At 42.9% G+C, this 22,078-nt stretch overlaps 2 protein-coding genes across 2 annotated transcripts; one reads left to right on the top strand and one right to left on the bottom strand.

The window, feature by feature from the left end:
* Positions 1-544: 544 nt before the first annotated feature.
* Positions 545-5,489, top strand: atp1b3a (ATPase Na+/K+ transporting subunit beta 3a). Its single transcript, XM_080011674.1, has 7 exons — positions 545-771; positions 2,457-2,585; positions 3,314-3,412; positions 3,761-3,951; positions 4,321-4,371; positions 5,043-5,129; positions 5,232-5,489. The coding sequence occupies exons 1-7, from the start codon at positions 660-662 to the stop codon at positions 5,397-5,399; spliced, it is 837 nt and encodes a 278-aa protein (XP_079867800.1). The 5' UTR covers positions 545-659; the 3' UTR covers positions 5,400-5,489.
* Positions 5,490-13,036: 7,547 nt separating this feature from the next.
* On the bottom strand, positions 13,037-19,116 carry grk7a (G protein-coupled receptor kinase 7a; the record flags this gene model as incomplete). The annotated part of the gene is made up of 4 exons (XM_080011704.1): positions 13,037-13,376; positions 13,636-13,916; positions 17,699-18,154; positions 18,520-19,116. 4 exons carry the CDS (start codon positions 19,114-19,116, stop codon positions 13,037-13,039), a joined length of 1,674 nt encoding a protein of 557 aa, XP_079867830.1.
* Positions 19,117-22,078: the final 2,962 nt, after the last annotated feature.

Below are 22,078 nucleotides of genomic sequence, written 5' to 3'. Positions count from 1 at the left end.
GAATGTGACCGCAATGGAATTCTCCATGCGCGTTTTTCCAGCTATGTCGGATGTGGAAAATCGAAATAAAGATGGATCTTTTTTTCTTTTTTTTCTTTTTTTTTGGGGGGGGGGCGGGGTTTGACCAGACCGGCACCTGAACTTGCCCCGGGAGATCGAGTAAAGTCTTATTATCTGATCGTATCTGATCTGATCTGGTCACCGTCACCGTGATGACGAGCCTCATCTCGGTTATTCTCGTCCTCCGCCACAAACATGCACATAACGTCCCGTTGGGCCGGGGTCGGGATCGTTAGGGCCGCGCGCGGATCGAGCTCGTCGCCGCGTCGCCGCGTCGCGGGCCAGCGCGGGTCCGCCGCTCCACCGTCTCGAGCCGCAACAGCTGCCACAAGGGGCTGTGACGTCACACCTCCCCACGCCCCCCGCCCCCCCTCCCTCCCTCCCTCTCTCTCTCTCGCTCTCTCGCTCTCTCTCTCTCCCTCCGTTCCACCGGAGCGTCTCCGCTCGGTTCCACCGCCCACTCCATTCCAAGCTTCGATCCAGCCTCTCGCTGTCGCTTCGCCGGCATCGCCTCGTCACATTCCCCGCTGCGCTTTTCTTTCTTATTTTGGGGGGGGGTTTTGTTTTGAACGAGGAGGAAATCGGAGAAAGGCACCATCATGGCCAGCAACGAGGATAAACCGGCGGTCAAGGAGAACGTGTCGAGCTGGAAGGACTCCATCTACAACCCGAGGACCGGGGAGCTGATGGGGCGCACAGCCAGCAGCTGGGGTAAGAGACGGATCGGAAATGGGGGAATGGGGGAGGGTTGGTTGGATCCTTAGGATGTGGGATCACACGCACCGGGCCTCAACTGACCCAATATATCCCCAGTGCTCTTTCAAAAAAAAAAAAATCTCTTTCAAAAACAATTTATCTATTTATATATATATATAAATATATAAATTATTTTTGAAAGAGATAAGATTGATAGATATCTCTCGAAAGATATATATTATCTCTGTTCAATAAATGAACATATGCATATATCTGATATATCAGTAGATTAATATATGCATATATCTGATATATCAGTAGATTAATATATGCATATATCTGATATATCAGTAAATGAACATATGCATATATCTGATATATCAGTAAATGAACATATGCATATATCTGATATATCAGTAAATGAACATATGCATATATCTGATATATCAGTAGATTAATATATGCATATATCTGATATATCAGTAAATTAACATATGCATATATCTGATATATCAGTAAATTAACATATGCATATATCTGATATATCAGTAAATTAACATATTCATATATAGGATATATGTCGATGTGTTGCTTTGATATTTGCGTTTTGTTTGCGCGTGGGTGCATTTTAATGCGTGTGCAGTGAAATGACATGGCAGTGCATTCCGGTCCAGGCCGTCGGAGCCCGGCACCCATAGGATGAATAATAGAATTCACCATGGGAGATGGTGTCCCTAGGTGTGCCTTTTTTATTTGGGAGAGGGGAAAAAAAAAACCAATGCAAGTTAGCACCAAGGATGAATTCAATTAATCTCAATATAATATAATATAATATAATATAATATAATATAATAGGACAAATGATATGTACAGTATAGTGCAGACGCCTGTTTCTTATATCCAGGCCTAAATAAGAATTGATTTTTTTTAATGATTGCATAACTGAACCACGAAAGGGATGCATTGCTCTGCCTATAGATGAACAAATCCGCAGCTCCGTTTATGTAATGATTGTCTTGTTATTTCTGTGCTGAGGCAGCCATACACCATCCTCCTCCTTCACAGCCAGCAGCTCCTATAGGCTAAGCTCCGTCCATCAGGCCGGCTGGGCCCCTGTGCTGCTGTGCAATGGGATGCTCCATTGCAGTTGCATGGCCGCCCACATTAGCATGCCTGTCAAGGTCAAATGGGATTCCCTCTTTCTCCCTCTTTCACACATTGGGCAGGTGCATTGTGGGATACTGTTGGTGAGGAATGAGAGAGGGGGGCAACGCTGCAGGAAGCTGAAGAGTTGGTCCTTTTATTGTTAACTTAGAAGGCATCCGTGTTGTACAAGCTGCCATTCTGAGCAGCGGCGAACCATTTTGAATCGAAGCACTGCACATATATAACTATTTGGTGAACAAATGTGACACTTATATACAACGTCATTTGGAAAGTGTAGCTACAAGAGTCAATTACTGTCGTGTCTGTGCATAGTCTGCGTCCTATCGAAAATGTTCCACCTCGGAAGAATCGGATGATGATTTCATTTGGATGGTGTGGCAGGACAGATGGGCCCGTCGAAGAAAAGAGATGTGAAGAATCGTCATGTGGTTGAACTATCGTATGATTAATTATATATGAGCTCTCTCCCTTCCCTGCCTCGCAATGTTTTCTGTCCCTGCCTAATCCGCGTCCATATCTCTGGCCCCCTCCAGGTCTCATTCTGTTGTTCTACCTGGTTTTCTACTGTTTCCTGGCTGGCATGTTTGCCCTCACCATGTGGGTGATGTTGCTCACGCTAGATGACTATGTGCCAAAGTACAGGGACCGCGTTCCTCACCCAGGTCAGTGCCTATCCACACTTAGAGCTGTCATAATTATTATGTCATTGCCTGATCCCAGTTATTTGAGCGTATGGAGATCTTTTTTTTGTCAAAATCCTTATTCCACAGTCATGTTTCCATCCAATTTAAAGGGGGGATTTGAACCTCTCTTAGAAATATTACATAAAATGAATGAATGAATTAGGTGGTGATTCCACAGTCTACCTAAAGTTTTATGTTCCAATCTTCAATGCCAATAAATCCCTCCTCTGCCAAAGGTGAGGAGCGGTATATTATTACACGTTTTATTTCACACCGCATAAAATGAAAAAAAAAAAAAAAAAAATTCAGTTGTTGATCACAATTATTTGAGTGACAACTAATCGTCAACTACGATCTCCATCCACCGCCCGGTGCCAGCCGCCAAAGAAGGTGTGGCCCTAGTGGGCAGCGTCTCTCGGGGACATCCATTATTTACTCTCTAGTCGATACGGAGTTCCCGTTCTATTTGCTGAATCATAGGGGCTCTTTGAATCGATCTGTTTTGAAGTCTCTTCCTGTGTAATAATACAAGTGCAATTACTGGAATGCTTCCTCTTCCCGTTGTCGAGAAGAAAAGAATAGAGCGCATGTGGTCTCCCCCTTCTTCTTCTTTCTTCTGCTTCTACTTCCTGGTGGCCCCCGCTGGATGCGATCGTTACGACACAGACGAACGATTAAAGGTTTTGTGTCGATGTCCCTCGTTGCAGGGTTGGTGATCCGTCCGAACCATCTGGATATCTGGGTTAACAAATCCGAGCCGCTCAAGTACGCCCAGTACGCCGCAAAACTGGAGTCCTTCCTACAAAGTAAAAGCCTCCGTCGCCAAGAGAATTATGCAAAAAAAAAATATATATTTTTTAAATGTCTTATCGGTGCCGTGAAAAAAAAAAAACCAACAAAAAAAAAAACAATTCCTCTCTGTTTCCAGCGCTGTCCTTTTTCATCTTCCATCACTTGCCTTTGGCGATTTACACCACACACCTGAATTCATTTCTTATTTTTCCTCCTCTCTTTCTCCCTCCTGTTTTCCGACCTGCCCTCTCTTGCTCGCTCTCTCTCTCTCTCTCGCTCTCTCTCTCTCTCTCTCTCTCTCTCTCTGTCCTTCTCTCTTTCCCTACCGAAAAAACCCCGTCTGCCTCTCCACGCTGTCTCAGAGTACAACGATACCGAGCAGGAGAAGAATGAGCTTTGTCCCCCCGGGGATTATTTTGAGCAGGAGAACAGCGGGAACCAAAAGAAAGTGTGCCAGTTCAAGAGGAGCCTCCTGAGCCGCTGCTCCGGCCTCTCCGACACCACCTTCGGCTACGGCGAGGGGAAGCCCTGCGTGCTGCTCAAAATGAACAGGGTAACACCCCGGGGAGGACTCCTCCGCCAACCGACACCCCCGCGATCCCCATCCCGAGTTGTGTTCCTTTCCTCCCTCCCTTCCCCCTGTCCCCGCATCCTTCCTTCCTTTCCTCCCTAACCCCCCCCCCCCCCCCTCCTCCCGCTCCTGTTCCTCTCGCATCCAACGTCACCGCCGCCTCTCTTTCTTCCTTCCGGCTTGAGTTTCAGCCGTCGATCCGTCCTTCGGTTGGCTCCCCCCTTGCTGTCGCCCCGCTCTTCCTCCTCAGAAAGATCGTTTTCGGTTTTCCCGTCTGTCGAGGAGCTCCTCTGGTTCGCCGGTCTCATAGTGTCGTTTCTTTTTTTGCGCTTGCATTTTCCTGCGCCGTAGATCATCGGCCTGAAACCCCGCGGAGACCCCTACATCAACTGCACTGCAAAGGTTAACGTTTCTTCCAATTCTAAGCGTCAATATCTTGTCTTTTTTTTTTTTTTTGTGTGTGTGTGTGGGTCCAGATTTCATTTTCTATATTTTTCTGTCGTTGCTGTGGTGAAAGCGTTTTTATTTTGTTTTTTTTAATGTGTCTTGACATGATTTTGTCAACCTTGTGTTCATTGTTTGTTTGTTTATGTTTTGTGATTTCTTTCTGCATGCTGTCACTGATGGCTGTAGGGTAAGATTATACGCAAATTACCAGGATTAGGAGAGGAGGCGTGGTGTCTTTATTTATTAAAGTGTATGTTGTCATGTCCAACACCTTAATGATGTGGAGCTGTTACCCGTCCTCTGTTTTTTTTTTATTGTCCTTTTAAGTCATTGACAGTGTCATTTTGTGAATTTATTTTCATGACATTTCAATACTAGAACGCACACCACAAACAACATGACACCTAGACACATAGATATTTACACACAAAAATATGATTACGCAGACTAAAACAAAATACATTATGGCCTGACAGGTAACTAAAACTACAGTACAAGATTTATTATTTTGTTAATTCCTCATTTTTTCCGGTTTTGTCCAAATAGAACCTTCGCTAATCATGCACTTCTTTCACTGGCTTTGAAATCCACGTCCTGACTGGAGTTTCTGTTCCATTTCCACTCAGAGAGACACTCCGCTCCAGATACAGTATTTCCCCAGCGAGGGACGCATTGATAAGGTGTACTTCCCGTACTACGGGAAGAAAGCACATGTAAGTCTCGCCGATCGTCCGGATCCTTCCCCGGACGCCAGATCCATCTGTCTTAACCGGCGCTTCGCCTACCCGAATAATCCCTTCCGCTCCCTCATGCAGGAGAGCTACGTTCAGCCCTTAGTTGCCGTCAAGCTGCTGCTGACCAAGGAAGACTACAACGCGGAGCTGACCATCGAGTGCAGGGTAGAGGGCTCCGACCTCCGCAATAACGACGACCGGGACAAGTTCCTGGGCCGCGTCACGTTCCGGGTCAAGGTGGTCGAATAAGAGGACCATGGGGTTGGTATGGAACCCAGCAAGAGGCTGCCAACACTGCTAGGGATTTACAATAAGGAAGGAAGTGTCAGACACATCGCAAAGAGGGGAAAGTGAGGAGGGAGGGTGGGAGGGGGGCTTCTGAGGCCCGAAAACATCCGACTGCAGGTGTCACTTTATTCGGCTCCCCGAATAGGCCTCGCTAGTTCGCCCGCGGTGGAGAACGTTTGCTTTGCCGACGGTTCTGACACTTCTTTCTCCCCCTCTTTATTTTTATTTTTATTTTTTTATTTTTTGGCATTATCATTCTGACCTCCTCGGTGTTTCAAGGCGAATGGGACATTGGCTCTGTTCCTAACCTAACCACTCCATCCGTCCATCCACGTGTTGCACTGTCCTTTGTTAACTTCCTTTTTATCTAGTGTTGAGGTGTAGGCGGAGCAGGATAGCCACATGGTATTGCTCATACTACTGCTGATACGATTACAATATATTTTGTTTTTGTTATCTGACTTCTGTCATAAGGAGAACACGTTTTAAACGGTTAAAACCATTCTGAGTGCTAGTCCTGTCCTCTAAAGGGTTAGATCTTTCTGTATTATATTATTGATAAAGTAGAATATTTCTATCACATTTTCACAGAGTATTCACCCTACGACAACACAGAATCTGTTCCACGTGTCCGAAAGCTGTCGTTGGACAATATCTTGATAATCATATATAGCCACTGTATCCCCATATATGAGATGCCATCTATGACGCCCCTCTCCACAAACAAATATCTTTTGATTCTTGTAATATTGAGAACATTGTAGATAGGTCTTTATGCCGTGGTCTTACTTAGCCACAAACTAGTCTTGTGCCGTCCGTCTGTCTGTGTGCATGTGTTCCTGTCTGTCTACATGTCTTCCTGTTTACCCTACTCTCCTCACCTCTCCGTAACAACAGCCAATGTGTGGGTGAGCAATCAGAGACAAGACTATAGTCTCACTCCTCCCTCGTGGGCGGCACATATTGACGGTGGTGGAGGTGACACACAAATACACGCACACGCACACACACACGCACATACAAACCAAACAAACATACACACACGGAACATAAATGCACAAGGTATAGTGCAAAATGCTCATAGGACAAGAGGTGGCGGAAAGCATAAGTTCACTGTAACTATGTACTGTATATTCTTAAATGTTCTGTATATCTCTCCGGGTCTGAAAGATTGTCTGTTGGTTCTATCTCTTCTTCAGCCTGTTGATCTGATTGTTTGCCAATCTGTCTCTTACTCTTTAATGTATATATAAACACTATTTACCATATTTACTTAATTCACACTGTATTTTCGGTCACAAAACACAATATCTGTGCACTGTAAAGAAATAATTTAAGCAAAGATTTACAGGAAATTATCCTCTTCAAAGCTATGTTTACACAGTCTTAACAGGAACCCACATTTGAAAGCGCAACAACTTGTAACATCTTTTCAGGGTGCCTTAAGGCCTGAACAAATAAATTGTGGAATAAAGCTGATTTTGGAGAAAAGAAACGGCTTCTCTCACTTTTTTTTCGTACTGATTTGGCATCTCTTTGGCTATACTCTTTTCGGTTCATCACATTTAGCTTGGTTGAAAAAAAAAAAAAAAAAAAATAGGGATCTATAGTCTGATATTCTACCTGTTTTTCCTGTGTTGTCAATGAACATAAAGGTTAAAGGTCATCATGAAAAGCCGCGTAGCCTAGTTGACAATTTCAACCTTATGAGGCCAGTTCAGGACTAGTATTCTGCCAATATGTGTCTTTGGTAGACATATAATTAAATAAACATTTAAAATTCTATATTAGAGCATATATACATGTATGTAATCTTAAAATACATGTTTGGACAGTAATAAAGAATGCATTGTGCATATTACTTGATTGTATGTTCCTGTAGTACATTGTTTATACCACAGGGGGAACCAGAAACAAGATAGATGGATCATTTTGCAATCAGGCATTAAAGAGGCTTCAGGGACTTGAGGGAATAGAGAACCTGGCCGAGGCAAGTGACACATACTATTTCTGCATTTTTACTTTACTGTCACTATACACAATTTCTTTCCTTTTAAACAATATCAATTAACTGATCTTATCCAGTTAATTTGTACTAGAAAATCAAGTGCTGTCTATGCTGGTGCATTTAGGTGCACCAGTCTAGACGTGACTGGTGCACTGGTAACCCTAAATGGAACACAACCATAATTAATGTCATTACCCGACGGGACCTGTGTGAAGAGTTTATTCAGCCAAAACCAATTAAATGCATATAACTACATCATTTGGTCTTTAACTACACTACGGCAACCAATGTACTCCACTGTGATTGATTGTAATGGGGAGGTGTGAAATACATTTTGGGATAAAAAGCCATTAATTTAAGGCAGTGAAAAGACTTTTTGGCACTATTTCCTCCTCATAAAATGTGATTTGTATGTAAGAATATTTATTTTAACACAATTAGCAATTTAAGTTGGATTTAGTGTTTACTCCCCTTATAAAGTTCATGACTTTATACCCCCCATCCAAATTTCTAAGCCTCTCAGAGAAGGGACGGTGCAATGAGCTCCAAAATCCTATTAACTGTGGTCCTGGATAATTGAAGTGGAATTAAGGCAGATATGTCAACATATACGCCTTGTTTTAGGTTAACCAGGCAGCTGTGTTAAGTCTTCAGTGATGTTTTTTATGGTCCTCTGCTCCTGTTGAAGGGCGGTATTGAGGTATCAGAAGCTGCTGTCAATCTGAATAGCAGCCACGCCACTCATTCCCTTCTACCCTGCAGAGTAGAGCTTTACGAGTGTCTCATGGGAACCCTGTCCTTCACTATCAATAGCTGTCGATAGCTAAGATTGGCTCTATGCAAGATAATCTCTCAGGTTTTAACTCAAGGAAGAATCCGCTTCCGTCACTTTCTCAACGTCTCCTAAGCTCCCAGTGTCCTTGAGGTGGAGTCTCTGTAGACAAGTAGATCTGGACAGGTGAGTAATGACAGAACAGGCCATGTCCATAGGCGGTCTTTCATTATGACATAGTTAGGCAATAATAACTATAGGGGACCTCGTGAATATGAATTTCTGTGGATACATTTTTTTCATAAAAACTGTTTTCCTTTGTCACTCCAGCGATCGTCGCTGTGCATCGTTCACATCCCATAATTATCCTAATAATTAGAATTAGACAAAAAGGCCCGAAAAGAGAACGTGAATGAATGAAAGAATGCCATGAATGAATTCATTACACACAGTAAGATAAATCAACCAGGTGAATAACCCATAACAATGAACTTGTTACACGGCACTACAAGGATTATATCAAACTCAATACCCTTCAGTGTTGGAGGACTTGAGGGTTCGATGCCAGGTGAGCCTTTGCAGGTTCCATTCCATTAATCAAATGATTGGAGGAGACGACCACGCTTACTAAGACCCAATGACACAACGCGATAAGCTGCTGTAGGAGCACTTGAGCGTTCGATGCAGAGTGATCGTTTGAAAGCCGGCACCCCGAGGGCGTTTAAAGCCCTCCCTTAAAGCCCTCCCACTCAGCCTCAGTCTCCGGGGCTGAGTGGGAAGTTGATCTGGTGGCATGATGGTTCAGACGCTGCCGTCACTGGTTCAATCCCTGAAATTTCCGTCCAACTCCTGTTCCTTGAACCAAATGATTGGAGGAGACGACCATGCACCATACGACTCAGTAGCTCAAAGAGATGAGTCATGGCATCAAACCCTCCTATACAGCCAACATATCTGTTTGAGCCACTGAGAATTACCGAGTGACGTTGTCTCCCCCAGTCATCCAATTGATGGAACAATGGCGGCGACTTGAGTGGCATAATCTGGACTGGAACCTGTGACGGCAGCACTGGCAGCATGAGCCTGTCGCACCACAGAGTCCTGCTGGGTTCCAGCTTCTCTGGGAATTTTTCGCCCCTGCCCCTCAAATGCTCTGTGCACATCACTGCACCAGAGTTATTTTACGTCAGGGTACCCACCACAGATAGATAAGATAGCCACATTTTTATTTTGTGAATGAGTGAAGGAATTTGCCCATTGCATGTCTATATCTTATGGTATATATACCAAATCGGGTATAAATCAATAACATAAATGGAAAGAAAGACACACTAATTATGTCACTAATTATCCTCAATAAGTCACAATTTACATATGATGGAGCTGTCAGAACAGAATCTATTTATAATCTTGAACAAAAAGTCCTTCATTCTATTCGCAATTATATATTCATGAGGTAACAGAAAAATAGGTTTCCAGTGTTTTCTATTAAAATCAATCCATTTGTATTTACATTTGGGAGGACAAACAGGATCAATACAATTTCTCATAAAAGAGTTTGAACAGCTTTTCTGTCCAGTATAGAGATCAAGTCAGCGGCTCACGGTTCGGGTGTGATTCCCCCTGTTTGGGATTCGCTCTCTCTCAGTTCAGCATGTGCGTCGCTGCAGTTAGCAAATGACTCTTTTGCTGGAGTCACTTCCGACTCCTGAGTCATCTTCTATCTTCTTTTTCTTTTGGCTGCTCCCGTTATGGGGTCGCCACAGCGGATCATCTGCCTCCAATACCTTCTGTTCTGCGTATCTTCCTCCCTTACACCAACCGCCTGCATGTCCTCAGTCACAACATCCATAAGAATTCTCTTTGGCTTTTCCTCTTTTCCTCTTGCCTGGCAGCTCCATCCTCTACCAAACTGTCCAACCTGAGCTGTCCCTCTAATGTACTCATTCTTAATCCTGTCCATCCTTGTCACTCCCAATGAAAATCGCAACATCCTCAACTCTGCCACCTCCAGTTCAGCATCATAGTCCATGGAGACTCCTGCCAGATTTCATCTGTTAACCTGTCCATCACCATTGCAAAAAAGAAAGGGCTCATCCTTGATGCAATCCCACCTCCACTTTGAATGCCTTCGTCACCCTACTGCACACCTTACTACTGTCTGACCGCCCTCATATATATCCTGTACCACTCTTACGTACTTCTCTGCCACCCCTAACTTCCTCATGTAATACCACACTTCCTCTCTTGGCACTCTATTATTATGCTTTTTCTAAATCCACAAAGACGCAGTGCAACTCCTTCTGGCCTTCATCTTCTTTTTCTTGTCCCATTGTCTTCTTCTAACTGAGTGAAGAGAGATAGAATGTTAAGTTTGAATTGTCCTCAGACTTTGCTCCCTGTAAATAGCAGTCGAATCATTTCTGTTTACTAGCCATGCATGCTTTATGGTGGACGTGGTGAAGGGTCTCTCAATGGTCCTTCCTCAGGCCTCCAAATCCCAAGACTGCCCCTGGCCACGTCCTTGGACTATCTTTTAGCCTGCTCATAGATAAACAATGAGAATTAATATAAATTGTAAAATCTATTCTTGGAAAACACATCCTGAACAATGTCTCTTCTTTCAGAGCGATACATTTTTATATTATGATTATTATTATTTTGACTGTTTAAACACCAATACCTGCGGCCAAATATTTGCATTTGCCAACGTATTTGGCCAAAGTCGGCTTTGTAATGCTTTAAAAATGTATAATGTCTTTAAAAGTTTGACTATCAATCACAGCAGACTGCCATTTCAATATAAGAAAGTCATAAATAAGACTACACAGCAAAACTATGAGCAATTATTAGGTGTTTTTTCTAAGACATTTCAGGACCTGGGGGATTTGAGGTTGGTATTAAAATGCAAGGTAAAAGGATGAGCAGGTTATTTTCTTTTGAGCTAGGAGCTGAACTCTGCAACTGCCTTGGCGGTGGTCAGGTGGGCTGTAGTCAGCATCCCTAACCAGATTAATGCAATTTACTATTTTTGGTTCTACTCCAGAGTATACAGCAGTATTTTCATCTGTGCTTATACTGTATATAGTCGAGAAAACGCACACAACAAAGAAGTACATTTTAAAGAATTCTCAAGCGGATTGTGGGTACAAATGGATTGTTCCCACAGTGTCTTTTTAAGCAAAACATATTATATTTTCTGTATGAACATAAACACACCATCACTTATTCATATACAGTATATAAATGAACACATAAAAGGTGCTAATGATGGCACAGACACATTTTAAAAGACATTTTTTTATTTATTCAAGTAATCCAAGATTCAAGAAAATCTTATTTACTTCTGACATTTCTAAAGGAGCACATGTTATTTACATGTTATTAAGTATCATATATATACTTTCTTATATTCATAATTTCTCGTATACGTAACTGGCCATGGTCTGCAAAGTTTAAAACTTTAAGCAAATAATTACCCTGAGACAAATATACATAATTGTAATAGTAATAATAATAATGGGTTATTTTGCTTGAACTAACCCTCTAATTACTCCCCCCACAGCGGTGGAGGCCTTGCGGACATCAGGCTGCTTTGAATTATTTTGACTCATTTCAAAGGAGGAAAAGAACACCTGGAGTATCAGAACGCTTCAGGTGATTTCTGGATTCCTGCATACACATTCCTGGTTCAGTAATATATTGACAGCTTGCCCAATTCCTCTTAAATGTCCCACCTGCTTGTGCAGTGTTTGACTGTCTTTGCTGGCCGAAGCCTGAGCCTCCATAACCCACCTGAGTTGAGCCTTGTAGCACCAACTACAGTAAGTGACTCTGTGAGCAGTTGCCCACCATTTTAAGTTTCGTTGTGATAACTAGAACCTATATTTTGAATTTCTTACATCATTCCTTTTTTTCCCCCTCTGCAAACTATACTTTTTTTTTTTATTTTTTTACAAATATACAATATTTAGAAATGCTTTTTTCCTTTGTACAGTTTTAATATAACTATGGTTTTTGAGCGGAGGTGAGACCGGCCCACAAATATATTAATGATCCTCACTGAGGTTTAGAATCACAGCATGCACCAGTAAACATCTCTGCCAGTGTGTTTTAGAAAGCACTTTATACTGTAGAAACACAGTGACCTTGTGACGGCGTCAGTGTTTCAGAGATGAAAGTGTGGGGGTAGTGCTGTGAGGCGCAAACAGTTTGAAACCACCCAAAGATGCCTGTGCCGAAACCGTTACAAGGTCAGCCACAAGCTCCATATTAATAATTATTAATAACAGGGGATGTGTTCCAATTTGTTTGCATGTTAATACTCAATGCAACTGAAATATGTTCAGAAAGAAAAAAAAAGGCTTCCACTAAACCCCTTGGTCAGACATTGACAAAATATACGTAAATTAATATTTCTGGCACGAGCTGTAACCAGAGGCTTACTCATCTAACTTAATAAGAAGCCGTTGTGAACAACTTTCAGCATCCTTTTCTGGTCAACGTGTTTGGTAGCCTACATCAGTATACAATACAATACAATACCTGCAATAGTAGCTGCAGTCCAGAGAGATGTTGTTTGTCACAACATCCTCATCATCATCCTCTTTTCACCTCTCAATCTCAATGAACCTTCCATTAAGAACCATTGGTCTCTAAACTGTTAGTGACCACAATGATGCTCAGTCTCCTCTCTTTTGTAATAATGATCCATCTGATAGAAAGGTCTTGGTGTGGGTTTAACCAGAAAACAAACAAACAAATTGAATTGAAATGTTATAGCAGGCGGACAATATCAAGCTACCTAACTTTGGCTCCTCACAGCAACGTGCAGGTGCCGGACTTCTTGTCGTCACCCAGTCCCGCCGCAGACTCTTTCCTGCCTGGGTCATTGAGCTCGTCAAAGAGTCCGGTGTCGAGCATCTCCTGCTGCCACGGGATGGGCACGGCCCCCGTGCAGAACTCCTTGAAGAATTTGTCGTCTTTCGCGTCAAACTCAATGCCCTTGATCTCGGAGAATTCCGCAATATCGCCTGTGTCCTTTGCATAGACAACGTTGGGCTTGGGCACCCAGGGCGGGTCCACCAGGCCGGCCTCCAGGCGGGGGAAGTTGATGCTCTTGAACCACGGATGTTTCCTGGGGTCCTCATTGTTGTTCCTTGAAAAAGGTAGAGAGCAACACGTCATCATTAGAGCACCGTCCTGTATCTGTAACATTAGATGCTGTCACACATTTGTTCAATCTAGAGCGTCATTAGACTAATGCTTAGGTTGGGGTGTTGTGCGTCAATCAATTAACAGTTTACCCTTAACTAGTTCATTGATATCTCATCACCGGAGCGGCAACAATTGAAGACTTTCCAGGTGGAACCGTATCCAGCCTGTTTGGCGTCTTGAACAATGGAGGAAATCCTTACTTTATGCCCAAACGTTCCTCCATCTTCTTCTTCAGGAACTGCTGGATGATGTCCTTTGTGACGGCATCAAAGCACTTGTGCTCCCAGGGGGGCTCCTCGTTTTGAATGCGGCGCTGCACCTCTTCTTTCTCCACCTTTTCTTTTTTGCTCTCTGGGCCTTTGAATGGCGTGTACCCAGCCACCATTTCGTAGATACTGCAGCCCAACGCCCACCAGTCGACAGATGTCTTGTATGGAGTTTTGGTCAGAAGCTCGGGGGCCATATACGCTCCAGTACCCGCCTGGCGATAAAGGGAGAGTGAGAAGATAAAGAGGATGTAGAAAAGGGATTAGAAATACAAGAGCAGTCAAACAAATCACAGCTCCCCTTCCCCTTCCTTGGTCAGATTAAGCAAACGTCTCCTTGCTGTTTTTTTTTTCCCATATTGGTGATGTTTCTTTCCTTAACTAACCTTGCCTCCAATCCTTAACTCGCCATACCGCTTGTTACTCTTCACAAGTTGTGATGTGGAGAACCACCTTGATTCACTTGCCCTCGGGTAAATGCAGTAACAGCTGAGTTCTTCGTTCCATGCAAAAGATGGCAAGCATCCCCGGGTACTCACTAGAGCCAATCAGGTCAAATAATTGGAACAACGAGTTGTGTTCAACCTGTAGACGGCCCTGTCCCTGGGGGGCGGTTTCAGGTTTCGCTTACTCTTTCCAGTAAGGCTACTTTTTCGTCAGTATAATTGCTTGTACTCTGGCCGCCTCTGAACAAAGGGTCAGACATCCACGAAGCCCTTCTCCATCTTAAAATGTTATGTCTCGGTCGAATATCGGTACATTTTTATTGGAAAATATTTGGTGGTGTTGGAACACTTTTAAATAGCTCTTTTGAAACGTAGTGCTGTATATGTGAGCAAACCCTCCCTACGCTAATTGTGCTTCAGCACCCGGAGCGCAACATTTCATGTGGAATTACTTTGTGTTTAATCCACATCCACTTGAAGTGTGTGTGCAGTGACCACAGTGGTTAGTGATTATATAACGTTTCTCTATAAAGGCTCAGACTGACAAAGCACAGATGCATGGGCTGAGATATCCTAAATCATTAAAGCTTATGGAGTAAAACTCTGTCAAACTGTGTGTATATATATATATATATATATATATATATATATATATATATATACAGAGAGAGAGCACTTAAAGTAACATATGCAAGTGGGCTAAAGTATATATGTAATTGGGAAAATTATGATGAATATATATATAATTATATATATATATATATACACACATACTTATATATGTGTATATATATATATATATATATTGGGAAAATTATATATATATATATTGGGAAAATTATGATATATATATATACACTATATATATATATATCATAATTTTCCTAATTACATATATACTTTAGGCCGCTTGCATATTTTACTCTAAGTGCTCAATTAGTCTTGTCTGCCTTATTGCTCTCTCTGTCTCTGTCTCTCTCTCTGTCCCCGTCTGTCTCTCTCTCTCTCTCTCTCTCTCATTCTGTTCCTGTCTCTCTCTCTCCAGCTCTCTCTCTCTCTCTCTCTCTCTCTCTCTCTCTCTCTCGCTCTCTCTCTCTCTCTCTCTCTCTCTCTCGCTCCCTCACACTCTCTCCCTCTCTCTTCTGGGTGACCTCCCCTGAAACCTAGGGCAAGAGGCTTAATGCTAACCATAATCCCGCTACTTGTCAAGAGTCCTGCTCGTCTCCGCCCTGACAGGATGTTTTAGCAGCTTACGCAATGGCCGTCCGCTTCTGGACTTCATAGAAACGGTAGCGTCACAAAATTATCATCATACTTATCATCATCCTTAAATTCACTGGGAAAAAAGAGAGGTTTTCGAGGATCTCGCAGGTATAAGTGACGGTGTCTTTGCAGAGCTTGGTGGAGTTTCGGTCGGGTTGCCCTCTTCTGTTATGACAGCCCTCAAGTATTATCAGTCATCGATCTTTTCAGATGTTTGATTATGTCTGGATTTATTTCAACAACTTTATGCAATTTGCGAATATGGTCACCTTAAAATTAATGTTTTCTCTTTTGAGGTTTTGAACTGTTAGCAATGGGGCCTTTTTGACTTTGTTGCACCTGTACAAAGTTATATATAGTTTATGTATACCATGATGATGCTTTACATCGTCACTTTAATGAAAGCCGACATGAAGCAGTGCAGGAAGCAAGACAAACACGTTGCCTGCACAGTATTATCACCATAAAACATAATGAGCACAAGACCTTTCCTCTTTATGCCTCGCCATGGAAGGGGAGTTACCCTTCTGTTTCAATGACTATCCTCTTCCTCTTCGGGCTGCTCCCGTTAGGGGTCTCCACAGCGGATCATCTGCTTCATAGTATACTCATTTCGGGCATTAGAGATGTTTTTGTTTGTTTCTGGTATATGGAACCACCTTGAAGTTTAAAGTTACTGATACTAGGCTTACTGGACTTAATGCTGTTAGTCTGCAGGCCAGGCAGCAAGAGATCTGTGGAAGCCTATTTACAGTACATATCTATTTACATAGATTTGGTTAAATTACAATGGCAAAGTACTACTACACCCTATAAAATCCGCCGGACCACGTTTGCAGCTTTCCTAAATAAGTCGATTTTTTAATCTTGAATTGTAGTGTTAGTTGCCAGTTATTTTACATTAAAACATTGATAAAGAATCACATCTTCTTCACCATGGGAGGGCCACAATGTATTACCCAAAACATCACTGAGGCTTAATGCATCCTTCATGCTACTGCAGTAGGTGTGTACTTTTCAACATTTATAGCCTCAGTTGAGTTAGTCACTTTGCACATTTTGCACCAGAGTTGACCAGTCTTTTACCTGGTTCCGTCAATCTGATCAGGGACAGACTTGTGTGTAATGCCCGCTAAGAGGTTTAGAGGCCCAAAGCCAGCCTTGCCTGTGGGGGTTAGACGAGTCAATCTGGTTGGCAGAGGAGCGTCAGCGTACTGGATAATGAGCTTACTGGACTTCGAGAGAACTGACATCTTACTCTTTGCTACTACAAGTGAGTTCTGGTGGAGTCTGGCGGCAGAAACATGTGCTTTTAGGGAACTAATTATCTCTAAATCAAAAAATATATATATCATTGATAATTAGCAATGGTTTACTTCAAATGATTAGGTCACAAAGCTTATCAGTTAATCTCACAGAAAACCGCGATGCCATGACGCACACAATTTTCTGTTTCCTCCTTGAGTGATTCGCAGTCAGATTAGTTTCAGGGATCCGTCAAATTCAAGTAATGTCTAAAATGTTGCATGATATTGCTTGACCCTCATCGGTAGAGCTTTGTTTCAGTGTAGAATCTAAGCGATTGAGCTTCGGGCTCTTGCAGGTGACGAAAAAGCCCCTGAAGCAACTCAGGCAAAGGCTTTGGGTTTGTTGAGGAATGACCCGACCTTTGCACTGCTTACACTCGTCTGTGACCCTCACCTCACCATCACTGACTAGACCTCCATGGTCCCTAAGATAGCCCCTTCAAAATGTAGGCCTATAATTGGATGGGCTATAATCTGACTGCTAAAGGATCATTTAAGTTATATAATGGGTTCAGAGAATCTCACTGGACAGATCTTTAAACAATCCACTAATTACAGTCCGGATTTACAGCGAAAGCTTTACAGAGATTGAGTCCAAGAACCCCGAGTCCGACCTTAGCTTCGGTCATGTCTTCTAATAGCTAAAATCAGACTGAAAGAAACATACAGTATATGGTGTCATCCGGGGATCTTTGTGTGCTCTTAAACAAATTAACCAAAAGCACATTCCCCTCAAGCTCAATTCGACATGAACAATGGAGCCTCCTTTCCTAGCCTAGAGCAGTTGAGGCCTCAATAGCTTTTAATAATAGATGCCGCAGTATGGCTTATCATAATAACACTATAGTGTGCATCATTTGATGACTTGTTGTACTTGGGGTGCTTTTGCTTACATGTAAACTAAAAGGAAACGGGAAATATTTCAACTGTATGAACATTGAACCCGGGGAACGCTCTACTCAAGCTGTGAAATCTACTTACCATCTGGGTGATTGGCTTATCAGGGCGTAGCTCCACAGCCAGACCCAAATCTGAGAGTCGGCACTGGCCTTGGCTGTCAAGCAACACGTTCTCTGGCTTCATGTCACGGTACACAATATTCATTTCATGCAGATGGAGGATGCCGGTGGTGATCTGTGCCGTGTAGTGAATGATGCGCTTCATCTCGATGCCCTTGTCCACGCCCTTGCCGTCATAGCCAATGTTGTAAATGTGGTACTTGAGGTCTCCTCCATTCATCAGTGTCATGACCAGGCACAGGTGGGTCTTGTTGTCATAGGCATAAGCCAAGTTGACCAGAAACAGGCTGTTCACCTTCTCCAGAATCTTCTTCTCCAGCAGGGCCATTTTCTCACCGCCTTTCTTCTTCAGGCGCCTTTTGCACAACTTCTTGCAGGCGTACATCTGGCCTGTGTTCTTGACCTGAACGGCGCACACCTGGAGAGGGACAAGGAAGTTTATGAAACTTGAGTTGTTTTTTTTAAACCAACCAATGATTTTTCTTTTGTTAAAGAGCAAAGCTTTCCATTCAGAATCATCGTCAATCTCCATCAGTGTGTGTTCTCCTTGAAAATAATTGATTGTCTTTGTGATAGAGCTCGGTATCACCCCTCAGTATTATCACTCACTGAACTGTTACATAGCCTGTTGGTGGTCTATGTCGTGCCTATGCATTTATAAAACTAAAACATGTATTTCCAAATTCCACAAGAGTTGTTCTACTTGGCAGTAAGCTCTTAGGAAATTATTCCTCCACGTAATTAATCAAATGACATAATGACACAATTTATTTGCCTTCTTACCTCTCCGAATCCACCTTTTCCCAGAGTTCTGAACTCATAGAAGTATTTGTCACTGATGGGCTGCTTCTCATATTCTTTCCATTGGAGAAATTTATCAAACAGAGGGCTGGCCTGGTAATCTGTGAAGGGTTTCTCTTTTAGGAACTCCCTTGTGCCCTCTTGGATTTTGCCCTTCATCACTTCTTCAAAGTCCTTGTCGGTCACAGCCTTGCATTTGGCAGCAGCATCGCTGGGCAGCCAGGTGAGGAAGGTCTTGGAGTCCGCCTTGCAGTACTTGTTTATTATGTTCTGGCGCGCCTTGTCTTTCGCTGCACCTTCGGCCAAGTCCCAGTCATACATGTCATCCAGGAAGTCGGCAGCATTTTTATACTCTGCATTATTTGCCAGGTATTGTCGGAAGAACTTCTTTCCAATGGGCTGCCTCTCGCAGATTGAATTAAAGTCCTTTTCGATAGCAGCCCGAGTCGCAGCGCACTGGTCCGGCTTGGGGAGAGACAAGCTGCGGCGGCGCTTCTTCATCTCCTTGTCATCTCCACCCTGGGCTTTTAGGTAGGCCGTGTTGGCCACCAGGTTATCCAATCCCCCCATGTCACACATCTTTGCGGCTGTATGTGGTCTGTCCCCCCCGAAGTGACTGGGCTCTTCAGTGGCTTCTTAGATACAACCCTGCACAGCCAGTGCAATGTGTCTCACGATTTGCGTGTCTGCCCGAGAGTCCAACAGGCTGTGAAGCCAAAGCTCAAATGAGATGCTCGACCAAAGCAACCTGCAAACCTAAGACACACTGACACACCCAGTAATTACTAATTTAGAATTAAATACCAGGGAGGGATTTTGACTTAAGGATCTTTGTGCGGGCTATTCAAGGAGGCAGTACGCAGAAAGGGAATCGTAAGCGGGCTCTCTCCTAAGAAGCTTTGTGGCTCTCTTTATTTGCCGATGGTGCTCAGCTGAAGCAGCCGAAAGGGTCCACTACATTGTGTTGGGTAAGCATTTGATGGTGAGATGATGCCAAGGGGGGTGGCAGGCGCACACTTACACACTAAAGCAAACGTCTTTCAATGCAGATATTGTCTGAAGCAATGAGAAATTGTGTTCCTGTGATTCCTGATGAAATATATTAAAAAAACATGGAAATACGCAATTTCAGACATACAGTAGTAGCAATAGTATTTAGAGCTGTGATTCTCAACATTTTTCAAAACAAGGACCCTCACTTGGATTTGCATTAGGCCAAGTTACTCATCTGAGGACAGTTTCTCTCTGTCACCCCAAACTGTTAGATATGATTTAATCCAAAATCTCATACCTTATATTCTATAGTTATGGAGATAAGAGTAAAACCATTATTATTGTACATTCTCTGATGGTGCTAATGTCTCGTAAAGGGAAATAATGGTGACGTTTTTATCATTTTGCTTGGGATCCCCTGGAACCTGTTGAGTCCCCTTGGAGGCCCTGGACGCCACGCTGAGAATCACCGTTTTTAGCAGAATAAACCTGTGAAGAAACCTAAGGTTCAAGCAGTAAGGGAAGTAAATGATTGATTTTGGACATGGCAGATTGCCCATACTCCCTTCTCTATTTCCCAGTCTCAACACAGTAGATTCCTCTGGCAGATTGGAGGGATACTTCTTGTCTGTCGCTTCCCTTCCGACATACTGTATCTGTCATCCATTATCCCTTATGCTCAATGACCATATGATTTATGCACAATTTGAAAGTGTATACTTGTCCTAAATGTTTGATATGTAAACGTTGTTGTTAATATCGCCACTTTTTCACCTTTTAACATTATACTGGCTGTCTTCTAAAAGTGCATTTACATGATGGACTAGGCATCCCTGGAGATTCTATAAATATTATGGCTACCTTAAGGTGCAGAACGCATTTTCAACATAGCGTCAATGTTTATTTACAAAGGGCTGGGTTTCATGGCATTGGCTCACTTACTGGATAAATCCCTTTAAGTACTTTACAACTTGCAATGTCTCACCTCAGACATGCAGGCCATGTCTAAGGCTAAGACACATATGTGACTTGATAACTCTGTTTAATCATGCATGGATGTATTATACTGCAGATACACAATTAAATGAAATATTTCATGAATTTAATGTGGCTTAATGAACGCGCATCAAACCACATGCAAATACTACAATGATGGACTTGCACCTAGCTCTTTTTGCTATTATTAGACCACAGTTTAAAATAGAAATTAGCATCAAAATGTCCTTTGACTACGCACCATTTCAAGTATGTCCCCATAACACAACAAACACAACCATTTACTTTTTATTTTCCTGGACATCTCCCAGTAATCTCCAAAAGGAATATAAATATAAATATGACGTGATTTAACTACGGCAAGAGTACTGCACATGAGACATAACGGCTCAGACCAGTATACTGCCATAGGTCCTGCTCCCGGTCAGTTTTTAAAAACCCTGAGGTGAGTGACCACTGTCATGTGACCAGATTCAGGCTAAACAGGACACCTGAGCTATCTTTTGAAAATCCTCAGACTGAGACGTTCTAAATAAAGAATATGACCTGAAGACGTTAACGTACTGAAATACAAGGGGCAAAAAAAAGGCCCTCCTATGTAACACTGCAACAAAGATCTAGTGAAATTACAATAAAACTTTTAGAAGTATAGGTGTCTGTACTTCTGGTGGCCCGCCCCGATAACACCATTGTGGCAGGCATATTAAAAATGGAGTAAAATCCCATTCCATCGCAGCCCCTCCTTGCCCTGCTCTCTCTCTATCTGACGATGAACGACCATGTTACATTCTATTCATTCAAATCATGCATCAATGCCCTCGGATATATTATGATACCGGTGATCAAAGACGCGTGTAGTACGTGTGGGTTCATCTCTGCGTCCCGAGGAAGCGATCGATCAATTACTACACACAAATAGAATCCAGCGCAATAGAAACACTGTGGTCTTATTGTGTGTGAAACCTGCTCTCCCAAGCTCATACTGTAATAATTAGTAATTAATGTAGTTGTCGACTTTAATTCAAATCGGCAAATCGGAGTTCATGGAGCACCAGGCTACTGTTTTCACACCTGAGGACTCCATTTGATTCATTATCGTGTGATGGCAGCGCTTGCGATTAAAATAATCATTTTAACCCTCGTATCCCCATGGAAAGGCACATTAAATCATCACGCAAACTGCTGGTGCGGTGTGTCGGCTCTGACGCCAGGCTGTGGCTATACATATATGCTAATTCCGTAGAATAAACCTCAGCTAATATGAGCTCATCCCTGCTCAAACAGTCTCAGCCTTGCAGGGTCCTGCGTAAGGGCTGACTTGCATGCACGGTGTAAGACATCAGACCCCCACCGCGCGGGGCAGGGAAGCTCCATGCTGACTCCACCTCATCCAAATAACCATTGTCGTTGTGTGTTCGTGGACCATTAAAATACATTTTCACGGTCTAAAAAGTTAGATCGTGCCCACGAATTTAACACTGTTGTCAACTTGGGTATTTATAATGGTGGCTCAAACAGCAAGCAGGTGAGCTCTCCTCAGTCTATGAATCAA

The sequence above is a fragment of the Zeus faber genome (assembly GCF_960531495.2).
Source record: "Zeus faber genome assembly, chromosome: 12".
In the NCBI taxonomy this organism is placed as follows: Eukaryota; Metazoa; Chordata; class Actinopteri; order Zeiformes; family Zeidae; genus Zeus; species Zeus faber.
The sequence above is the reverse complement of the archived record's forward strand: the minus strand, read 5'-3'. Positions and strand labels throughout refer to the sequence as shown.